Source organism: Strix aluco, chromosome 22, assembly GCF_031877795.1.
Source record: "Strix aluco isolate bStrAlu1 chromosome 22, bStrAlu1.hap1, whole genome shotgun sequence".
In the NCBI taxonomy this organism is placed as follows: Eukaryota; Metazoa; Chordata; class Aves; order Strigiformes; family Strigidae; genus Strix; species Strix aluco.
This window is the reverse complement of record NC_133952.1, coordinates 8,331,304-8,352,577: the sequence shown is the minus strand read 5'-3', so window position 1 is coordinate 8,352,577 and position 21,274 is coordinate 8,331,304. Positions and strand designations below refer to the sequence as shown.

Sequence of the window (21,274 nt, the reverse complement as noted above, 5' to 3'; positions counted from 1 at the left end):
GAGCGGAGGGTTTTGTTACCTATGAATCTCAGGCACCTTCTTTCCTTATAGAGCAGTGGAAGCCCCTGGACCCGGAGGGGAAGAAGCAGTACGACAGGGAGTTCCTACTGGATTTCCAGTTCATGCCTGCCTGTATCCAAAAGCCGGAGGGGCTGCCTCCCATAAGCGATGTGGTTCTCGACAAGGTGAGAGGAGAGCCGATAAAACAGGTGCGTGCAGGTTTTTTTAAATATAAATAAAGATCCCTAACGCATGCTTTGTTCGTTCCTTGACCGTTTCGATGCAGGCTTTTGTCAAGAAGGGGAAACATGTGGCTGATGTCACATCACAAAATTCTTCAAGTAGAGGTGTTGGTGCTGCACAGATGATTTAAAAACTGGAGCATTTTTAACGGTCTTTATCTGGATTAAGTTACACCAGGTTGTTATTATAATTTCAAACTATATAGACATGAAGACCTAAGCAGAACAAGACTGAACAGAGAGGTAGTGTCTTTCATCAGATCAATTCTACAGTTAAAAAGCATAGTCAAGCTTCTGGACAAACTCTTTTTTTGGTCTGAAACAGTTGTGCCACTATTTATGAGCTGATCTAATAAAAGATCTTTAAAACCTTGACTCTCAAGAAGTTTTGTGATTTCTATCCAGCCTTATTACAGATGTGATTTTTCTCTGCTGTATGTCTGCACTTACTGAAATACTTGTTATTTCTGAAGTGCTGACACCAAGACCTTCCTCTCGTCTCAGTTAGAACGATGTAGTTCATTGATTTTTGATGTAACCGCTACAGACTTGCTCTTAAGATTCAAGCACAGCTCGGGATACAGGTGATCCTCATGTGCAGAAACATTTCCACTCTGAATTTCATACCCAGACAAATTGTAAAACGCAGCTTTGTTCCCAAAACGATTTCATCCACCTGCTAGTTTTCCATGATTGCTTCTCACTGCTCTATCTGCTTTTGAGCTTCCTTTGCTCGGTTGGCCATCTGTCTTGTTAACACAAGAGACATTTGTTTGAGGGAAGGTGGCAGTTTTGTGATCCTGAACCAAGACTATTGCATTCATTTTGCAGAAGACGGGCCCGTGTTGCCATAATTTTATCCTCCATAAGTCATGCTCAGCCTTGAAATGTTTCTGAACTCCACCTATTTCCGTAATAGTCACCTGTGGAAGACGTATTTTAAATTAAATGCATATTTTTAGCGCAAGCATGGATGCATAAAACTTGCACAGTTTGTTGGAAGCGTTACTTCAGATATCAAATATGGATATGACGCTTTAGCAGAGATTGTCTGTAGACCTGTGCAATCTTTGGTAGCTGCAGCACCTGCTGAACAGATCCTGTTTGTTTGTTCTGCTCCACGTTGCAGGTCAATCAGCCGAAATTGCCACTGAGGACTCTGGACCCTCGGATACTGCCTCGAGGACCAGACTTCACGCCAGCCTTTGCTGATTTTGGGAGGCAAACCTCTGGTGGAAGAAACGTATCTGGAAGTGTGAGTTTACCCCAACTTGCTAATTTAAAACCTGGCATTAACGCCAGAGAAGTCCATCCTCATGCTTTTGGGCCTCTTCCGATGCTCCGGTGGTTCTGGTTTTGTCAGGATGAATGCGAGGGTGATGTTTTCTTGGCTGTCAAAATGTAGGCAAATTAGAAAAGCATTGTGGATGTTTTTAACTGGTACGTATTGGTCTGAAATGGATTTGATTGCTTTTCCCTATGCGAGAGATGTGGAAACACGTTTCCACGCTGGAGACATGGCAGTCACGTGTGTGTGAACATTTCTCGTACAACAACCCGGCGTCGGTGTGTGTCATCATAGGAGTCTATTTTATAAAACATGGCAACTGAGCAAATAGATTTTACTAACCACAAACCAAAAAGAATATGCACAGTGCCTGTGTATGTTCTTGCTTTCTCTGTGCTTCCACATGTTGCTTTGCTTTGGTCGCTACATTCCTTGTTTTCCTGCCTTTTCCTCTGCTTTTCTTTCACTTTTTCTTCTTTTCCCTGTGTCTGGCTTTGCCCAAACTCTGAAATCCCCCTCTGAATTCTTCCTTCTTGCCTTTGCCATCTCTTTTTCTTGGGGTGCAGGTGCCCCCCAGCATGGTGCCGCCCAGTCAGCTGCAGCTGGAGGATGGAGGCTGCTTCCATTAGGTGCAATCATTGATTTTTCATTTATCTATTACGATACATCGAGTGTATCGATCTAGATATATCTAATGACATAGCCATCATTTATCTTTCAAAACTGCTGGTTTCAGAAGAGTTCACTGAATAACCTTGACTTCCAAGTGTGCAGATTTGCAGGAGGCTCGGAGTCAAACCTGGTGATTTTTCAGTTGATGTAATATTTCTGGTTTGAGAGCGGTCTCATGGCCGGTGCCTCGGTTCTGGGGCACGTGTCCGTGTCTTGGAGTAGCTTCGGTGCCGCGGTTTCTCTCGGAGCACCACTCGTTCCCAAAACCTCGATGCTGTTTGAGGTCGACATCGCTTCCTGTGTTTAGGACTTGCAGGTTGTACTCCGGCGCCTCCTCTCCTTTCGTGCGCTGAATGTCCCGAGCCTCTCGGCATCTTGGTAACGTCCCTGTCGCTCTTTCTCTTTCCGCAGGCCTGCAAAGTGCAGAGCAACCCTGGATTGCCTTCCCTGGCTCGGTGCGGTTCCCCAGCATGCCCTCTCTTGGTCTCGCCTCACCCACCATTGAGGAACCTGCCGATAGGGGTAAGCCAAATCCCCCCCTTTCCCCCCCAATCTTTGCACCTTTTTGTAGAGTTGTCTTTTTCCCTAACGCCCGCTGTTGATAAAGAATGACTGGCAGAAAACTTTACAAAAAGGTGCAACATTGTTTAAAAAAAAAACGAAACAAGACTTGCATTGTACCCCTCTAGGCAGTCTTCAGTGGTGGGTGGGACATCACCAGCTGAGGGCATGCTGGGACGTTGGCCTGAGCGGGATCCGCGAGGGGTCTGCACTTTGCAGACCTGTGGAAAGGGGGAGAAAAGGTAAGTCCTGCTTACCCCGTTCATTTGGAGCATTCAGCACATAACATACATCTTACATTTGCGCCTTTACAGAGTAGAGCCTTCCTTTGCGTTTTCCTCGAGGAGGGTTGGAAGGCGACGGTATTTAACGAGCCCCGCTGTCCTGTGACGGCGGCGGTTAGAGGATGAGAGGGTTTTCAGCCCCGAGAAAATCAGACATTATCTTCTCGTAAAGCATGGCAAAAACCTGCGTGTACGCTGTCTGTCCACCCGGTCATTCCACCTCTACACAGGCCATGCCCATAAACCATTAAACCCCACTGCCTATTCCTTGCCCTCGAAATAACGTCGAGCAGCTCAGCGCTAACAAGCTTTCGGCACGTTGAGAATCTTTTGTTTTGCTTCCTTGGCTTTTGTCTTTATTTCCTTCTTTTCGCTTAAACGTGTTGTATGACTGTTTTTATAACTAACAAATGTCGCATCAAACAACACAAGGGGTGTGATTACACAGGAACAAAATACAGCTAATAAACGCTTTCTGATGTAGATAAGGGGTTAGATGAGTGCCGTGGGTAACGAGATGCAAATAGGGTTGGAGAGGACCGGTCCGTCCCCGCGCACAGAGGTGGGATGAGTCTGCTTTTATCCTCCCTGAGAGGTGATGGAAACTCGAGTCGCCTTGTTTCTTGTGCTTCCCTGGAAGGCAGAACCGCTTGTAGCCTCTAACCTCAATTTTGCCTTCTGCATTTGTTGTGGAGGGAGAAGCAGCTCTTTAATTTCTTCGATGTTTTTTAAGACTTGTGTCCCGAGAGTGGAAGCGGACTGTGAGGGAGAGCACCAGGTTGTACTGTGTTGCTGCGAGTTTTTTGCTCCTCTACAGGGGGCTTGTCCCTGTTTCTTTCTGCTTTCCTTTTCCTCCCCCCCCACGCTTCATCCGGAAGACTTCAGATTAAAGTAATCTGTAAAGTAAGGTACTTCAGATTAAAGTAGTAACATCTGGTAAGCACTTCTCTGGGCCTTTGGTGGAAAATATTATTTCAGTGCAGGCTGTAGCGCTGTAATTGCAGGTGCTACAGGACCATTATTATTTACTTGGACTGGGTTACAAAAAGGAGGCCAGGCATGAGCTCAAGAGCCTGTTAAACTTGCCACTTGAGCTCAAGCACCTGTTTAACTCGCCGCTTTGTAGATTTGGAACCAAAAAACCCCAGATTTTTTCTGTTAAAAGTTTGATCCATGTATTATTTTATTACATGTTCCAAAGAGGCTTCTCTTCGCTGCTTTTAAAACCTAATCAAACAGGTTTGGACCAAGTTTATTCACAGATATTAAGAAAATACAATCTTAAAGAAAGTCTTTGTTCTATTAATGCACTTAAAGGTCTGTTCTCGAAGGATTTGAGGCGGCTGTGACACGTAACATGCGGACACTCAGGAGATGCACGAGTGCTCCTTGCATCCTTCGGTTCTGCAAGGGAAGTAGCCACCTCCTTCAGGGAGGTCCGTTTGCTCTCAAAGCCGACGCTCCGGCTTTGCGTGGACCCGTACCCGAGGAAGCGCCGTGCCTCTGCAGCTCTGTTCTTGCGCCTTACAGCCCGGCTGCGTTTTGGAAGGTCCTTCAGACCAGAGCTGTCTCTGTGCAAGAGAGACGGGGTGGCCACAGGTTGCCTCTTGCTGGCTTTGCCCTGGTTCCTGGGGGAAATGAGCCCAAAGGTTTTGATTTTCAGGGCACGCTGCCAGCCTGGCTCTGGCTACCAAGCTTTCCGTGGGCAAGGAGGCGTGTGATGAGGTCTAGCGTGTGTGGCTGAAACCAGTCGGTTTTCTGTTGCGTTATTGTCTGGTTTTTCAGCTGGAGGGAAGTTTCTTCTTTCCACAGCCGTATGTTTGTGGTGTAGTTAGAACCCGGGCAGCAAAATTGTGTGAAATTGTGTAAAACCAGAGGTGCATGTCTCAACGCAGGGCTGTGAAGCAGTTTGTGCTGCGTCATCTAGTGTCGATCAAGGGCTCTGGGTGGGAGCAGAGAGGAGTCATAGGGAGGGTTGACAGCTCTTTTAGGAAGGCGTCCAGCACACAAAAGCATCGTGAAGGCTCCACGTTCTTGCTGCCTCCTTCTGCTGTTGGTATCTCGGGAGCGATCGACTCGCGCGGTTGCGTTACCGTTACAGCTTGCGCCCCCCAAAAGTTTGATCGATCTGATGGGTTATTTCTGTGCCCGCCGGCGGGATCTGAGCGGGGAGGCCTTTGTGGGTGGTGGGCAGCACGCTAACACGCTGCACCACGTAGCCCTCTTCCACACAGGAGGTCGTTGTCTTTTGACAACACCTTACTCTGTTGCTGCTATTCATTAACGAAGCCCAAACGAGAACTCCAGCAGCAGCGGCGATTATGTTCATTTGCTTTCAGCAGCAGCACGTATTTATGTCGTCAGAGCCAAGCGGTTCAAATTGCAGATGCAAGCTCCTGCCTTTAAGGAGGATTTTGGTTTTTAATAGTGCAAAACCAGGTTTGGGGCTGACATGACATCAGAGGCACCAGCTAAGAGCACTTTCCTCCTGTACTCGGTGAAGCTGTTTGAATAACTGAGATGGTTTTCCCTCTCTGATGCTCGTTGAATCCCTTTGTTGAACAAAGAAATGTTTTAACTGGCCCATCTTTCATGTGGAGGCTGCCTACTGCCCACTGAAGAGATTAATTCCTTCTGTGGAAAGCAGCAGGGTTTGAAAATGGAGTTTTGTTGCTGCACTAATTTTTACGTTGAGATTGGACGTTTCTAATAAATGAGTTAAGAAATATGAGAGAGCACAGGGGAAGAATAATCTCCTGATAATATTTGATACTTTTAGTCCTTAATCAGATGCTTCCAGATGATGAAGAGGGAGTTTGGGGGTGTCTTGTGCCCTATCACTTGTACAACAGATGAAAAACTCCCCGGTTTCAGCAGTTTTCATACCTGATTTGACCAGAAGGTGCATCATGTTAGACAGGATTGCAGAGAGGCACCTGATGCTGTTTCAAACAAAGTACTGTGTTTCTCTTTCTTTTCTGAACTATAAAGAGTTTGACCCACATCTGTTAGGATCCGTATTTCTACAATGCAGGAGCTCCACTGGTGCTCCACTCAGTGTGTTTTACATAATTCCTGTCTCAAAATGGCTGTCTGAAGCAATCTCCAGTAAAACTTAATGGCTTTGGCAGAGTTGCTAAATGATAATGTATCATTAGCTAATTGCTTGGGATGGCACGTTTGAAATACACCTGTAAGGACTTACTTAATCCTCAAATACGCCTTTGCTCTGATGTCTGTTAGGCAGTGTCTGCCTGTCAAGAGGCCGTTTTGGTCAGCAGGGTTCAGCTCTGCAGTGCGTAAGCAGCGCCCGGAGCATCGCCGATGCGTGTAGGCGGGGGTCATCCCTTATCTGTTTCGGGAAAAGCTGCCTGAGAGAAACGTGTTTGGTGTCTTCCTGTTCCCTCTGACCAACCCGGACGGCTGTGTTGGGTCGGAGGGAGTCCTCAGAGTCCTAGGAGGAGTTGCTGATTGTCGGCGTTGCCGTCAGCGGGTGTCGGCGTTGCGCCCTGGAGTGGTTTATCGAGGTGCGAGCTTAAAAGGGGGTATAACAAGGAATGTTTTTGTCCTAGTTGTTGAATGTTGGACCGAGGAGATCTCAGCCAGGCCAGAGGAGAGAGCCCAGGAAGATCATCACTGTGTGTGTGAAGGAGGATGTCCACCTGAAGAAGGCAGAGAACGCCTGGAAGCCGAGCCTGAAGAGAGAAAACCAAACTGAGGACCCAGAAAATGTCAAAACCCAGGTGAGAGCATTAGCAAGTGCTTCTGAGTACAGCAGTCTGTAACAGAAGGGGAATGGTAATTTGCCTTTGCTGTTGTGTAAGACAGTAAAAAAGGGCAATGAATTCCAGTTTAAATCACAGCTTTCCCCTACCTTGATTTTTTTTTTTTTTTTTTCACTTGTTTATTCTTGACCTGGAGTTTAAATGGCAATCCTGTATATTAAGCGAGTCTAAATAGGGAACACCAGACAACCTACTACCTCTCTTCCAGGATTGTTTTTCTATTGCTATTTCACTAGAATATTTCTGTCTCCATTTTAAAGCAAACAACCTCAAACTTCCATCACAGAAGTTGCTTTTCATCCCCTTTTAGACTGTGTTTCTGCCCTGAACCTCAGCAAGACTGAGGTTCCTCTGTCAGTTTGTCCTGCCCAGCCTGACAGTGCTGTCTCTGAATCTTTCTCTGTGTCTTTCTCCCCCTCCTCCCCTCCGTGGGGCAGCCACTCTGGGCGGAGGTGTTTGCCTGGTGGTCAGACTTGTGATTTGAAGGATAAGTTGGGACAGTTTTGAAGGACACTGGAATTCTGTTCTCGAGGCTAATGGCAGTGGTGTTGACCTAATTATCATTCTGGATAGGAAAAAAAGGTGCTTTAAAGTAAATATAGGAGAAGTTGATTACCTCTGGTTGAGGGAGAAGTGGGCCACTCCCTGTTAATTTATATCTCATGGCTAAATTGATATCAAGAAGAATGTTTCAGTTGGGTGACAGCGAGGGCTTTGTGCCGCTGTCGCGCTTCAAAAAGCTCTCAGGCATTTCCAAACATCCTGCCCTGCAGCCTTGGTCTTTGGGAGCCGGTAGCTGAGTTAGGCCTGGAGCTGGACTGTGCACAAATGTGTGTCTGTGTGTAACTCAACTTCCTAGAAGTTCCTCTAGGACATCTTCTCTGTTCACCCCTAAGATGCGTCCTAGCTCGTTCCTGAAATCCACTTGTGCGATTTGAGCTTTAACGTACCGTTTTCCTGTCGTCTAGGAGCTGTTCCGCAAGGTACGAAGCATCTTGAACAAGCTGACACCCCAGATGTTCAACCAGCTCATGAAGCAAGTGACAGACCTGACGGTAGATACAGAAGAGAGGCTGAAAGGAGTCATCGACCTGGTCTTCGAGAAGGCTATCGATGAACCGAGCTTCTCGGTGGCGTATGCCAACATGTGCAGGTGTCTTGTAACGGTAAGAGCTGCCCAAGTCAAACGGGATTTTTTTTTGATTGCCAGCCGGCTGAACAGGAGCCAGCAGTGTGCCCAGGTGGCCAAGAAGGCCAATGGCATCCTGGCTTGTATCAGCAATAGCGTGGCCAGCAGGGACAGGGAAGGGATCTTGGCACTGGTGAGGCCGCCCCTCGATTCCTGGGTTCAGTTTTGGGCCCCTCACCCCAAAAAGGCCATTGAATGACTCGAGCGTGTCCAGAGAAGGGCAACGGAGCTGGTGCAGGGTCTGGAGCACAGGTCTGATGGGGAGCAGCTGAGGGAACTGGGGGGGTTTAGTCTGGAGAAGAGGAGGCTGAGGGGAGACCTCCTGGCCCTCTGCAACTCCCTGAAAGGAGGGTGCAGAGAGGGGGGATGAGTCTCTTGAGCCAAGGAACCAGCGCCAGGACAAGAGGGAATGGCCTCAAGCTGCGCCAGGGCAGGGTCAGACTGGCTCTTAGGAAGGATTTCTTTGCAGAAGGGGTTGTTGGGCGTTGGAATGGGCTGCCCAGGGCAGGGGGGGAGTCCCCATCCCTGGAGGGGTTGAAGAGTCGGGTTGACCCAGCGCTGAGGGATCTGGTGGAGTTGGGAACGGTCAGGGTGAGGTTCATGGTTGGACTGGAGGAGCTTCAAGGTCCTTTCCAACCGAGATGATTCTGGGAAATTCTTCTGCACGGGTGAACGTTCTGCACATTATCCTCGTGAACTGATGGGCAGTTAAACGTGGCAAGAGCAGAGTTAAATGTTAGTTTCTGAACATAAATAAAAATAATTTACATGACAGATTTCCTCTGCATTCGCTGGCCGTGCCTGCAGGCAGAGGGCTTTGCCTGGAGTCATGTGTTGTTTGGAGCTGAGGATACTTTGCTCTGCCTGGTCGCAAGATGCCATGAGTCACATTTGGAAAGTTCAGTTTCTCTCTTGTTCCAAAGGGAGCCCAAGGTGCCGAGCCAAGCTTCGGACAGCTAGTTTTCAGATGGTGAATCTGGGACAAAATAACCCCCTTCCCCCCCAAAATCCTTCATGACATGCAACGAAGGAGCAGAGCTCCAGAGTCTTAAGCACGTAACAAGAGCGGTTTTAAGCAGTGTGTCTTTTTAAAGGATCCTGTGAATGGAAATGTAATCTGTGTCTGGGCGGAGGTGGTGTGAGCCAAGTTCTGAGTGCGACTTTACATATGAAATGTAAAACCCTGCTGGAAATCATGACGTGATGCTCAACTGTCATAGCCTTGCAGACTTGCGTCGCTGAATATGAAGCGCGTAATAAAATGTAATGGAGAGCTGATAGGAAACCTCGCTGGTATGTAAAGTTTAGCTGTATTTCTGCTGATGTTTTTCTTCCTTCTCCTACAGCTGAAAGTGCCCATGGCAGACAAACCTGGGAGCACAGTAAATTTTCGCAAGTTGCTGTTAAATCGCTGCCAGAAGGAATTTGAAAAGGACAAGGCTGACGACGATGTCTTTGAAAAGAAGCAGAAAGAACTTGAAGCTGCTACCACTGTAAGTGGTATTTTTCCCCATAAATTCTCAGAGCTCCCTCTGAAGATGATCTCTTTTGAAGATGGCAGTCGATTTGGGGGGAATTTTGGAGTTGAGAGTTTCATTCTGTCGCTGTGGCTGAGTATAATAAAAAATACTTGCCTTGATTGGTGGGTTTATACTAGCCTCCTTTTGGTTTTTGGGAGAAAAAGAGTAAAGAGGGACAACAGCAACTATAAATGTAAAACTGGATCTTTTGAAGAGTTCTGTGCTCTGTGAACATGTTTTTTTAGAGCTGTTTTTCTGTTTTACAGCCAGAGGAGAAGACGCGGCTCCATGACGAGCTGGAGGAGGCCAAGGACAAAGCCCGACGGAGATCCATTGGGAATATAAAATTCATTGGCGAGCTTTTCAAACTAAAAATGCTGACGGAGGCTATCATGCATGACTGCGTGGTAAAGCTGCTGAAAAACCACGATGAGGAGTCCCTCGAGTGCCTTTGCCGCCTGCTAACTACCATTGGCAAGGACCTGGACTTTGAGAAAGCAAAGGTAGGGCAGGCCCGGGAGTGAGAGATGAGGCTTTCAAGGCAGGGATGGAAAAATGGGTGTGGGGTGTTTTTATTTGAGGATTTATTTTTTTCTTCAGGAATGAGGCATGAGGAAATCATCTGCTCTTCTATGGATGTTTCATCACGCCCTGGCCTCGCTCCTTCCTCTCTGCCCCTTTCTAATAGAGTCTGTGTAATTTTCAACCGTGTTCTTCGCTCGCTACTTGTTTTCAAATATTTCATCCAAGCACACAGTCTAAAAGCACTCAACAGATCCTGTGCGTTCCTTTTTCCAAATAGATTTTTACCTCTTGTCTGTCGTTTCCAAAACATTAAGATTTACAGTTGTTTCTTTACCATTGGAGGCTTATATTACCCACAAAAGCTACCACTGAATGTATTGTTCGGGTTAAATCTAAAAAAAACCCTCATTAACTGGCCTAAACCCCCACCTGAACCTTGGTGGATGCCTTTGTTTTGTGTCATCATCATCTCCAGCTAGGCTGGAATGAAGCAGCTGTTTTGCAACTGCAGCACTCCAGCATCCTCCTCCCCATTTTCCAGCAAATGTATATGGAGCACGGAGCATTACGCACTCGATGAGCTTCTCTTGGCGCAGACCATTTGCTTCTCCTTTGCAAAAACCAGGCTTGGGATGAAAAAGCATTCGAGGGTTTTGCCAGAAATCAGTCGGACTCAGCTCTGGAAACAAACTGAACTAATTGTTTTCAGCTGCTTGGGGAAGGGAGTTCCCTTACAGTGCGCTGGATCGCAGGGATCACAGCGGATCCATCCTCATCCTTATGGGGAAAGTTTCCCAACCTGTTTTGCGAAGCATTGACCAAAAGAGCGTAGTTTACCCCTAATCCCCCAGCCTAAATACCCTGCGCTGTTAACGCAGCAGCCTGGGCCTTACTGATGCAGGTTTGAAAGTGCCAGAAGCGGGGATTAAGTTTATCCACGTGCTTTGGGAAGAAAACAGGGTCTGACTTCTAAGCGGTAGCTGAGGTCATGCTGGACGAGTCCTGGATGCTGTTTTGGTCTTTGCGAGCATGGAAACACTGTAAAAGCCAACATTTTGGTGCACTGGCCAGTTCTGCAACCTCGAGCCGTGGCACGGTGTAGCCCGGAGCGTGTGCGCAGCAGGGAAACGCTTACAGACGTCGTGTTACGCGTTGGGAGAAGCTGCCCGTGTCCTGTCTTTGTGATTTGTTATTTCTATCAAGACTGAGTGATAATGCTTTATTTATTTTCTATTAATGGGGTAGATGTTTTATTATGTGTTTTTATTGAAGCTGAAGCGTTAGTGATAGTTATAATTAAAGCTTCTGGACAAAGTCCATTTTAAATATTTTCCCCGTCATTCCTAACTTTGGAAACATTTGCTCTCAGAGCTGAAACTTTCCAAGGCAAGGCCAGCACCAAATTTTAATAGGGTTTTTCTTGTTTGTTTAAGGGTTTAGCTAGTTTTCAGTGAAGAGAGTGGAAAACATTTTATAAAACTGTCCTGAAACTTTCTGTTTAAAAAAGCCAGAGCCCCCATTTTAGGCCAAAAGGCTTTTTGGAGCCTGGCAATTCAAATTTAGACCTAATGGAGGATTCTCTAGTGATACCATTTCATGACTTAGTGCAAACTGATTTGGATTCCATCACATCACAACTTTTTGGACGAAAAGGAGCTTGTGGGATTTTGTACTACAGCTAAGCCTGTCAAGCAGCTTCTTGCTGAGAGAAACAGTGCTTCTGCCCCCGCTTCTCTTGCCTGACCCTGGCTGAGACATTTTGGGGAGGTAAAGCATCAAAATGAGGTGTGCAGGGTTAGTTTTATGCCCATTTAGTTTTCTGAGCCAGTTTTTCTTGGGCTGAGGTGAGCACACAGGGTGATATGAAAAGGAAGAGCTCGGAGGTGCAGCAGGACTCTCCTTTTAGGTGGCAGCTAGCCAGTCGATAAGCTTAGCTGTACCATGAAAAAAAACACATGGATTTTATTTTATTTTTTTTAACGGATAGTAAGTTTATTATGTACATGCAGAGAGTGTAGATTATTCGAGTAATTAAAAATGCAGAGAAAAGCGTGTGCTAAACAAAGGAGGTGCCTGTAGACTTGTGCCTCGTTTCCTGCACATCCTGCACTGTGCACACTCACGTCCAACCTCAGGGGAGCGTCCGAGGCCCAACACTCCTTTCTCTGGAGAGCAGCTCTGAGTCCCCAGATGCGTTTCTGGCACAGAAATGCTGTAATGCGGAACCCGCTGACTCCCTGCCTGAGGGAGCATTTTCATTTTCTTCCAAGACACATTGATGATGATGTTTCTCTTGTGTAGCCTCGCATGGACCAGTATTTTAATCAGATGGAGAAGATTGTGAAAGAGAGGAAAACATCTTCAAGGATTCGGTTCATGCTTCAGGATGTAATAGACCTAAGGCTGGTAGGTACCAACTCAGGTCGGTAAAAGAGCAGGTTCCCTCCCGTGTCCAGGCTGGAAGAGCTCTCATGCAAGAGATTTACAGCAGAAGTGGGATGTTAGGGGGAGATCTGCACCCCTTATCCCAGAAGTCTGGCTGTTTAAAGACAAGAAATCTCTCTATTTTACCTTAGTGAAGGCCAAGGTTGGTAGACAGGCGAACTGCTTGTTGGGGTGTTTTGGTTCTGCTTAGCCACGTGCCCACACGGGATTCTCATGCTGCTAGTCCAGCCCCGTTGCAGCAGACACACCTGAGCTCTTTCCACGGAGAGGTTTTGGGTGGTTTTTTCCCCCATGGCATCCCCTGTGCTTGTCTGCTTTGCCATCTTCATTTCTGTGCACTCTGGGTGTAACTGGGCCGTGGGACCGAAGTGCTCCGAGATGCGTACCCCACAAGTTGGTGTAAAAACTCTGAGGGCTTTTTCATGGCAGCGTGGATCTCGTCAAGAGCCAGTTCTATATTCGCCTGCACTGCTAGCACAACCAGGCATCTGCTAGTTGTTTACTGGCCACATTGTGCAGAGCGAAGCAAATGGAGTCTGCGCTCTATCGGAATGTGACGATGGTGGGTCCACACCAAGCTCCAAAAATGAATAACCTGGTGTAAAGTGCACAGACCCTGGGGAGAGGGACCTGCCCCTGTTGTAACCCAGCAGGGGTTTTGAACGTGGCCAAGGCGTTAAAGCTGGAGTCTCGTACAGCCAGGGGTGACTCTGCGCCGTGACTGCACCTTGCACAAACCTTCCCCAGCCCCTGTAACTTCACCCAGGCAGTGCTGATAGCAGCACGGCTTTAGCCACAAGACTTAACTGAAGTCCTGAGCAGGTTTTACTCACACCTCAAATAGCTGTTTGGAAGCTGGTTTGGGGTTTTGTGGTGGCTGAAGTCACCGTTTTGACTGCAGGGTACGCAGAGATAATTACCCCCAAAGTTGTAATGAGGTTGTAGCAAGATCAAGAGACAGTCTGGTTATTCTGGGGAGAGATGGATCTGCGCAGCGTATGGTTGAATAGACACATCAAGCAGTGGAAATGTTTTGTGGAGAGACAGCTCCACCTCTCTCTGCAGGATTCCTGTCTCAGCCATGACAATCCCTGGAGTGGCAAAGCACCATCTCCAGATAAAATGCAGTCGCTTTTTGCTTCTTTATTTTCAGGGTTTCATTTTTTTTCCTCAAGCTTTGAGGAAGGGCTCCGATGAACAGTGTCAGGAATCAATGGATAGAGAGTGACAGCAGCCTCCCTCCAGTCGGTCTCTTTCCTCTGAACCTAGAAAAATGTGCTGGATGCTAGGGGTTAAAACGTCTTGGATTCGGTCATGCCTCTCCAAAGTCAGGTCTCACTGCAGCCTACATTCTGCACCAAAACATAGAGTATATAGCTTTGACCCGTGGTGCTGCGATAACATGAACCAGCACCACGCAGTCTTCCCCAGTCCCTCGGGGAGCAGCCCCTCTAACCATGTTACAAGGGTGAGAGGATTAGGCCTCGTTTGTGGTGTTCAAAATACCCCAGTTATGGTGCTCTCCTGGAAATATCTCTGAGCATGTGTTTGGGTTTTTTTCTAGTGCAACTGGGTGTCACGGAGAGCGGACCAGGGCCCGAAGACCATCGAGCAGATTCATAAAGAAGCCAAGATTGAAGAGCAAGAAGAACAGAGGAAGGTCCAACAACTCATGACCAAAGAGAAGAGGAGACCGGGTAAAGTAAAAGCCAAGTTGTCTGCTCATTTCACTCATTTTGCATCCAGTGGCCATAGAGGGAATCCCACATAAAAGAAAAAAAATCTGTTTTGTTTCTTTGGTTTTTTTCTAAGTGTAATGAGCACGGGGAATTGGGGCCTGATTGTGGCTGAGGCTGGAGAAGGAACAGACTTGCCATGGATTGACTGTGTGGATTTTTCAGGGGCAAATCCCTTGGGTAAAAATAAACAATTGCAGGCCAATAGTGCTTAAGTTTTGCATTCATGCAAACCATATTTGATTCTGTGACAGGCTGCCAGAAATCTGTTATAACAAGTTACTACGTAGGAGTCAGATTTGCCATCCATTCTTGCGTTACAGCAGAGTCTGATTTCAAGAGAATAGCATCTAATTTCAAGAGTAACCATGTTGTCTTTAGCTGTTAAAGTTGCGAGGTGTTAACTCAGCATGAGAAAGCGTCTTGGCATTACCTTAAATTGCTACCAGCCCTTGAGGCTGGCACTACCTGAAGATGAATTTGGAGTGATTGGGAGGGAACGGGGCGAGGAGAAAGTCATCTTTGGGATTCCTTAATAGTAAACACTGTCAAATAAAAGTGCCGTGAAGACAGGACACAAGGAAAACACACGTTGACTTTGTTTTAATTATCCTAAAACTGACATCAGGAGAAGGTAAGGAACTTGGGACTGCCTAAATGCTTCTGTGTCTAGCCTAGCACTGCTGGAATCTGTGCCGCAAATGTGGCCTTGGGGTAGCAAAGGCACGTCGTCTGCTCCTTTGGGGAGCTTGAGAACACACAGCACGTGCAGCTGTGCCCAGATCACAAACCCCACGCGGAGAAATCGAACCAGGAAGAATCACTACCAAAACCAACCCTTGAAAACAGTGAGATCTTTTCTGTCAAGGCTATTTTATAATAATAAAGTCAGGCAAGCTAATTATGTCATTTTGGTCTGAAGAAACACTCTGAAAAACACGATTTCTGCACAAAATTGTGCTGAGGCTTAGCAGAAACATGCCATCTTCTTTTCCTCCTCCTGTCGAACTTGGAGACGTTCTCCTGCGTTCTCCGGGGTGCTGGGAGCGGCGGGGATGGGCTAAGGGCGCTTGTGTTTGTCGTCTGGCAGGTGTCCAGCGGGTCGATGAAGGCGGTTGGAACACTGTGCAGGGGGCAAAGAACAGCAGAGTGCTGGACCCCACCAAGTTCCTTAAAATCACCAAGGTAGGTGCCGGCACAAGACTTGTTCAGAGCAACAGAAACGCCGAGGTCTTTCCTTACGGTGTCTGTCTGTCTAGGAAAGACCGTTACGGTGTTTACAGGTCAAAACTTGGGTTTGAGGACATTTTAAATCCCCAGAGTTAATATTGTGCATAAATAAAGCACCAAGGAAGACTGTGTTGTCTTCTGAATGTTCCTATTTTGTTTGTTTTGAGGGAAAGGAGTATGCAGACACTTCTTCTCAGGTTCATAGTGTCCTTTTAGTGACCCAGAAGTTCTCTTAGTTAGAAAATCTTCATCCTTCATGATGAAAAGAGAATGTGAGTGGGGTGTCGTGTGTGACAGTGATGCAGCACATCTGGCTATTACAGAAGGCATCTCAAACACCTGTCTGGTAGAAATCCTTTGCTCCCTCAAGTTCTCAAGACCCTGTTCTGACGCTGCTTCTTAGTAGAATGAGGATGCCACATTCAATTTGAAAACAAAACGTTCCTGACATGTCACAGGTGGCAGCACTCCAGACTTGAAAGGTTCAAGTAGTACAAGAAGAGCTTTATAGTGTTTCTGGACTTCTGTGCGGTGCAGTTGCATCCCTCAGTATGTAATAAACTTTCACGCCCATCCTCCAGATGAGCATCTTCCTGGTTTTTTTACCATTAAAGTGGTGATTTGGGGACATATATTTCAGGTTGCAGATTAGGCAAGCTTGGAGATTTCTCCTTTTTTAATGATCTTCAGAACAGCTTTGGGATTTCTTGCCAAGAACTCAGTCTTTCACATAAATCATGGCAATTCCTAGACATTCCCTTGTCCCAATTAATGTCACTCTCCTTGAATTTTACTCAGTGCCTGGATGCTTGGAGGAGCTGTAAAGCAGAACGTGGACAGACTGTAGCCCTTCTGCAGATCAAACGAAGTTATTTCCTTGCGAAAGTCGCAAAACAGACTCCAAAACTTAATTAGCAGAGGGATTCAGCCTCCTTTTGTCTGGGCTTACAGCTCATCTGGGAAAAGTCCTTCTACTCCATTTAGTACAAACACAGTACGAATAGAGCTCGCTCCTCAACAGCTGCGTTGTTGGAAGGAGAGAGGTGCCTCATACAAAGAGATCTGCAGGGTCACAACCTCCCTGTCGATAAATTCACCTACTGAGCATTGTAAAATCAATGTTCTCTTCTTGTCAGACACTACTTTTTCCCCTCCAAGTTCTGCAACCTATTGTCGTTCTTCGCCCTCTGAATTCTGTTTGTGACTGTGCAGATTCCCCCCAAAGCCGTGACTGGTAGGTGGAGTGGACAGCAGAACTGTTTTACTCATCACAAAAACTGAACATCTTCCAAGTACTGATACACTGTTTTTTCCTCCTTACGGAGCTTCAGAGTGCTCAATAAAAAGAAGCTCCTGGTCACTGTGAATGTCTTGCACTGACCCTTTGGAAGAGGCTGTTTGGGATGCCCTTTGTTGTTTGTGTCCTCTGTCTTTGGCTAGGGTTTGGTCTTTCAAAAATGCGTTAAAGTGCGTTTTGGTATTCACAAGACAAGGGATCGTTGCCAAAAAAATACCCCATTTATAATTAAGATGTACGATTTGCCCTTGTAATGGTATGTCTTGATGTGTTTTACAGCCCACAATAGATGAGAAGATTCAGCTTGTGCCTAAAGCCCAGTTGGGCAGCTGGGGGAAGGGCAGCAGTGGTGGAGCGAAGGCAAGCGAGATGGGTAAGTCAGGACGGGTCCTCACCCTCTGCTTTGCTACCAGCCCTCCGTGCCACGAGGGGATCTGGGGGGAGATGCTCACCTCTGTGTGACTGCCTGTGGGGCAGGACCAGCCCTTTCCTTTCAGTTCTCTCCCCATCACTTGGAAACCAGCTATTGCTTAAATGTTTCTGTGATGCCAAGGTGTCAGCAGCTACTGACCTTGTTGTCGCTCTTCTCTGTGTTGTCCTTACGATCTCCCAGACTCCTTACGACCAAGTGCCACTAGTTTGAACAGATTTTCTGCACTGCAGCCTCCAGTCTCATCTGTATCTGCCTCATCCGCATCTTCAGAATTAGATTCTCGCAGGGCCTTAACTAGGTAAGCTTCGGCCCAGCGGTGACTTGCCCTTCTGCTCTCTGTACGCCCGAGTTCTCCACTTGCTGCTCTAGTTACCAGCACACAGAAATAAGAGAATTTCATTGAGTTTCCAGGAATGGCTGGGGCTTTTTCCCCCGCTGTGTACTTCAAGTTAACTTAAAACACATGCATATTTTATAATATCATAGGAGAGACAGGTGGTATTAATTTTTAAAGTCATTACAGTGAATGTTTTAGGCTCCACGTTTTCAGTCACCCTTGATCTAAGGATACATTGGCTGGTAGTTTATAACAGGTTAAAAACTCTTCGGGTAAAATGTTCTAATAAACAGGTATGCAGGTTGGATTCAATGGTTGTGGATTCAGCCAGGTCAGCGGGTTTATTTATCCGGAAAAACACGCCTAAAACCTTGTAGAAATTTAGGAGGGCCCTTAAAACCCTCTGGCTGTGTCTGACCCTTCCCGTCGGGTGTGACCAAGCCCGCCCGCGGTTCTGCATCACGCGATGCCTACGTAAGGCCGTGCCGTGCTCTCACGCGCCCCGATTTCATCAGGGCTGCAGCCACTCCAGCTTGTAGCATGAAACATGTATTAACCCTCAATAATTTATCAGCTCTAGACACGGTTTATAAACGTACAGTTCATTTAAAATGTCACTGATTCTCCCAGTATGCACGAGCTGCTGGACTGTTTTGTTGGGTTTGTCCCTCTGATGTTTTCACTCCTGTTTCACCAAAAACTCTGGCTAGTTTGGAAATGATTCCATTTTGGTATCACTGTGCCTGTCTTACTCATTAACACAGTAATTAATAGGACAGATCCTTGTCACCTGGTGCTGGTAGCCTTCCCTATTCAGAAGCTATTGTTTCAATAAATGGGTAAAAAATACACCACTCATAGCATTTCACAGTAAAACAGGGCCTTTGCATTATAAAATCCACCGTTCTACATATAAAACGGGCGCTGTAAGACTTCGTTGCTTTCCAGGAAGCGCTGGCTCGGCCTGTCCACGCTGTGGATATTTGTGTTTGCACATCTCTGAGACTTGGGTTAATTTTCATTATATTCTGTGTAGCTACAACCGTAAAAAATTGAGACAACAATCGTGCTGGGTTTGGGTTGTGTTTTTTTTCCTGCAGTTACTCTAAAGCTATCCAGTGTCTCTTCTGACGTTACCAGCACTGCAAGCGGGGGGTTACTCGTGCCGTAACCTTTAAGCGCGTGTGTTTTTGTTCCGCAGTCGCGGGAGCACAGGCAGGGAGAAGAACGACAAACCTCTCCCACCTTCCCTCTCCCGTCCCAACACCTTCCTACGGGGCAGCAGCAGTAAAGAGCTGCTGCTCGACAATCAGGCACAAGAGGAGCAGCGGAGGGAGATGCTGGAGACGGTGAAGCAGTTAACAGGCGGTATGGAGCTGGACAGAAACAGCACAGAGGCGGAGAGGAACAAAGCCAAGGAGTCTGGTAAGCGGCTCTGCCGTGCTCGGGGAATCTTGCTGAATGTGTGAAAAGGCATAAGGGAAAAATCTATCAGAAAAAGTGACAGATTTCTGTGCAGCGGTGTGAGGATTTGTCCCGCAGTGACGCATCGTCAAGCGGCGATAGCTGTGATCTGCCTCCCAAAGGTTTGTAACACAACTGATTCATACAGGCCTTGGCGTCATCTCCTCCCGCCGGCTCCTCCTTAGGATCCAGCAGGGTTGAGAGGCTGCAGGTAGCAGCAAAACGCCACTCCACGGCGTTGGCTTCCCTGCTCACATCCTGTTGCTGCTTTATGGGCTCAAAAGTCCCCAAAATCAGTGTCACTTCTGCAGAACTGCCGCTTCAGTGCCCAGTAAGGCCATATCTGCCCTTTGCAAACATCTCCTGCGGCCAGAGCAGTGATTTGGGTCTGGGACAGACCACGCACGGCATCTTTTTAGCGCTGCGTTGCCTCCCGATCGGGTCTCGGTGCGGTGTGGCGTTAGCACCCGCCGTCACCGTGTCACGCTGCCCCTCCCGCTTCTGCTCCTGCCAGCTTGAGCTGATTTGTTAGTGAGAAAATACTGAGGACACTTAGCGTGATGTTCCCCGTGGACGGAGAGTGTTTTGCTTCGTCCCTGGGAAGCATCTAGGAACTGCTACAGTGAGGAGTTCATCTGGACTGCCACGACCCAGCACACGCTCGTCTTGAAGCTTTGGGGCTTTGTTAAAGGACTTTATGGGGACCAAGGGTTTGAGGATGTGATCAGGAGATTGCTTTGGGTTGCTGCCCGTTGTGTTTTAAATTTGCAGCGTGCTGTAACAGCTCAAAGTTTAATTATTTAATGTTGATAGAGAGCTTTGAAGGTGTTGCAACCTGTGTCACTGCCAGCTGTGTTTCTACAAGAAGGTTGATTTACAGAAATCTTTTGGAGTTCAGAGTGGGGGAAATGTAGCCAAGAAAGAAGTGGCCTGTGCCTGATGATGGGGCAGGGAACACACACTGCTCTGGTGACTTCTCTCTTCAGAATGTCGTGTCTGAAAATGATGCTGAGTTTCCTTTTCCAAATGTGGGTTTTTTATTATTTCTACCAGCCAAGCCAGAAGCTCCCCCAGCTCCAGCACAAGAAAAGCCTTCGCTCTCAGAAGAGGAAATAGAGAGAAAATGCAAATCTATCATTGATGAGTTCTTGCATATTAATGATTTTAAGGTAAGCAAAATGAAAGCCTCACTCAAGTCCCACAGACCTTTCTGCTAGGTTTTCTCTCCAGGAACTGTGTCTCTGTAAGCACCCAGCTCACACAGGGGTAGCAGAAATGTGGGGCCTGTCAAAATACGGGCAGCAGCAGCTCCGTGAGCATTTTTAGGACAGTTGTCTTCCAAACTTGTTTTCTGCCCTGATAGTAATAGGAGAAATAGCCCAGCTTGTGTGTTTTAAGTAGCAAGATGTATGTGTGACTGTCATGAATCACTGAGCAGCTCCATAATAACAGCAATTTTGGAAGCAGAAAAGCTAGTGGGAAAATAAACTGAGGTTTTCATTCAGTTATCAAAGCATGTGCTGTTCTGATCTGGAGGCAGATAAAGCAATACTAAATATTGAACAAACCACTCCAGGGTATTTTTAATAAACATTGAAAATTACTGAGCAGCTGTCATCACTTCCTAGTTAAAGGTTGAAATTTTGTTTCCCTTGTAAATGGATTTTTAGCTTGTCCAGGGAGTTTGCGTGTTACATTCACTGCAAAGCTGATTGGTTTGATCTTTTGCTGAAATAGATTTTAAAAACCTGCCAAGTTTGAAATGGCAGCACTGGTTTCTAGAACTAGAGTTCCTGGTTTGGCACCCTAAAAGCAGAGTTGCTGCTTGCACTTCATAGGGCTTCCAGATAAAATCGGAAAGGGGAATCTTCTCATGATGGATTGTTTTGGGTTCACATTTAGTTATCAGGATAAATTATTAAATCCCAGTTTGGAGGGGAAAAAAAAAGCCAAACGCTTTGATTTGAGACATCCCCCAGCTTGCTGGCCCAGCAGGTCTCAGCAGGAGGAGTCAGGGGCAGTGGGGCTGGTTAACAAAGGAGTCTCCGGTCCTTTTTCTTTTAGCAATAGACTTCAAAGTCTGACCCTGGGTGTCCGGGGTTAAGGGGCTGCTGCAGTTTCACTGCTTGCAAATACAATGACATTTTTTTTTTATGGCTGGATGGAAGTAGAGTTGAATTGTGGTTTCAAAAGTACATCAGATTGAGGCAGCCCGTTTGCATGAGGAGGTTACTTGATAATTGTAAATTCTCAGCGCTCTTCAAAC

The 21,274-nt window shown here is 46.9% G+C and overlaps 1 protein-coding gene across 17 annotated transcripts in view; it reads left to right on the top strand.

Moving 5' to 3' along the window:
• The window catches only part of EIF4G3 (eukaryotic translation initiation factor 4 gamma 3), a 150,286-nt gene that overhangs the window by 115,258 nt on the left and 13,754 nt on the right, over positions 1-21,274 (top strand). For 12 of the 17 annotated variants that reach the window (XM_074847872.1, XM_074847870.1, XM_074847861.1 and 9 more), the window contains 14 exons: positions 52-209; positions 1,372-1,497; positions 2,614-2,724; positions 6,620-6,790; positions 7,801-7,998; positions 9,368-9,514; positions 9,808-10,044; positions 12,368-12,472; positions 14,076-14,208; positions 15,338-15,432; positions 17,054-17,147; positions 17,388-17,505; positions 18,746-18,969; positions 20,062-20,177. In XM_074847872.1, coding sequence (XP_074703973.1) covers positions 52-209; positions 1,372-1,497; positions 2,614-2,724; positions 6,620-6,790; positions 7,801-7,998; positions 9,368-9,514; positions 9,808-10,044; positions 12,368-12,472; positions 14,076-14,208; positions 15,338-15,432; positions 17,054-17,147; positions 17,388-17,505; positions 18,746-18,969; positions 20,062-20,177 — 2,033 coding nt within the window. The remainder of the gene's footprint in view (positions 1-51; positions 210-1,371; positions 1,498-2,613; positions 2,725-6,619; positions 6,791-7,800; positions 7,999-9,367; positions 9,515-9,807; positions 10,045-12,367; positions 12,473-14,075; positions 14,209-15,337; positions 15,433-17,053; positions 17,148-17,387; positions 17,506-18,745; positions 18,970-20,061; positions 20,178-21,274) is intronic. The other 5 variants (XM_074847874.1, XM_074847876.1, XM_074847875.1 and 2 more) reach the window with 1 other exon arrangement.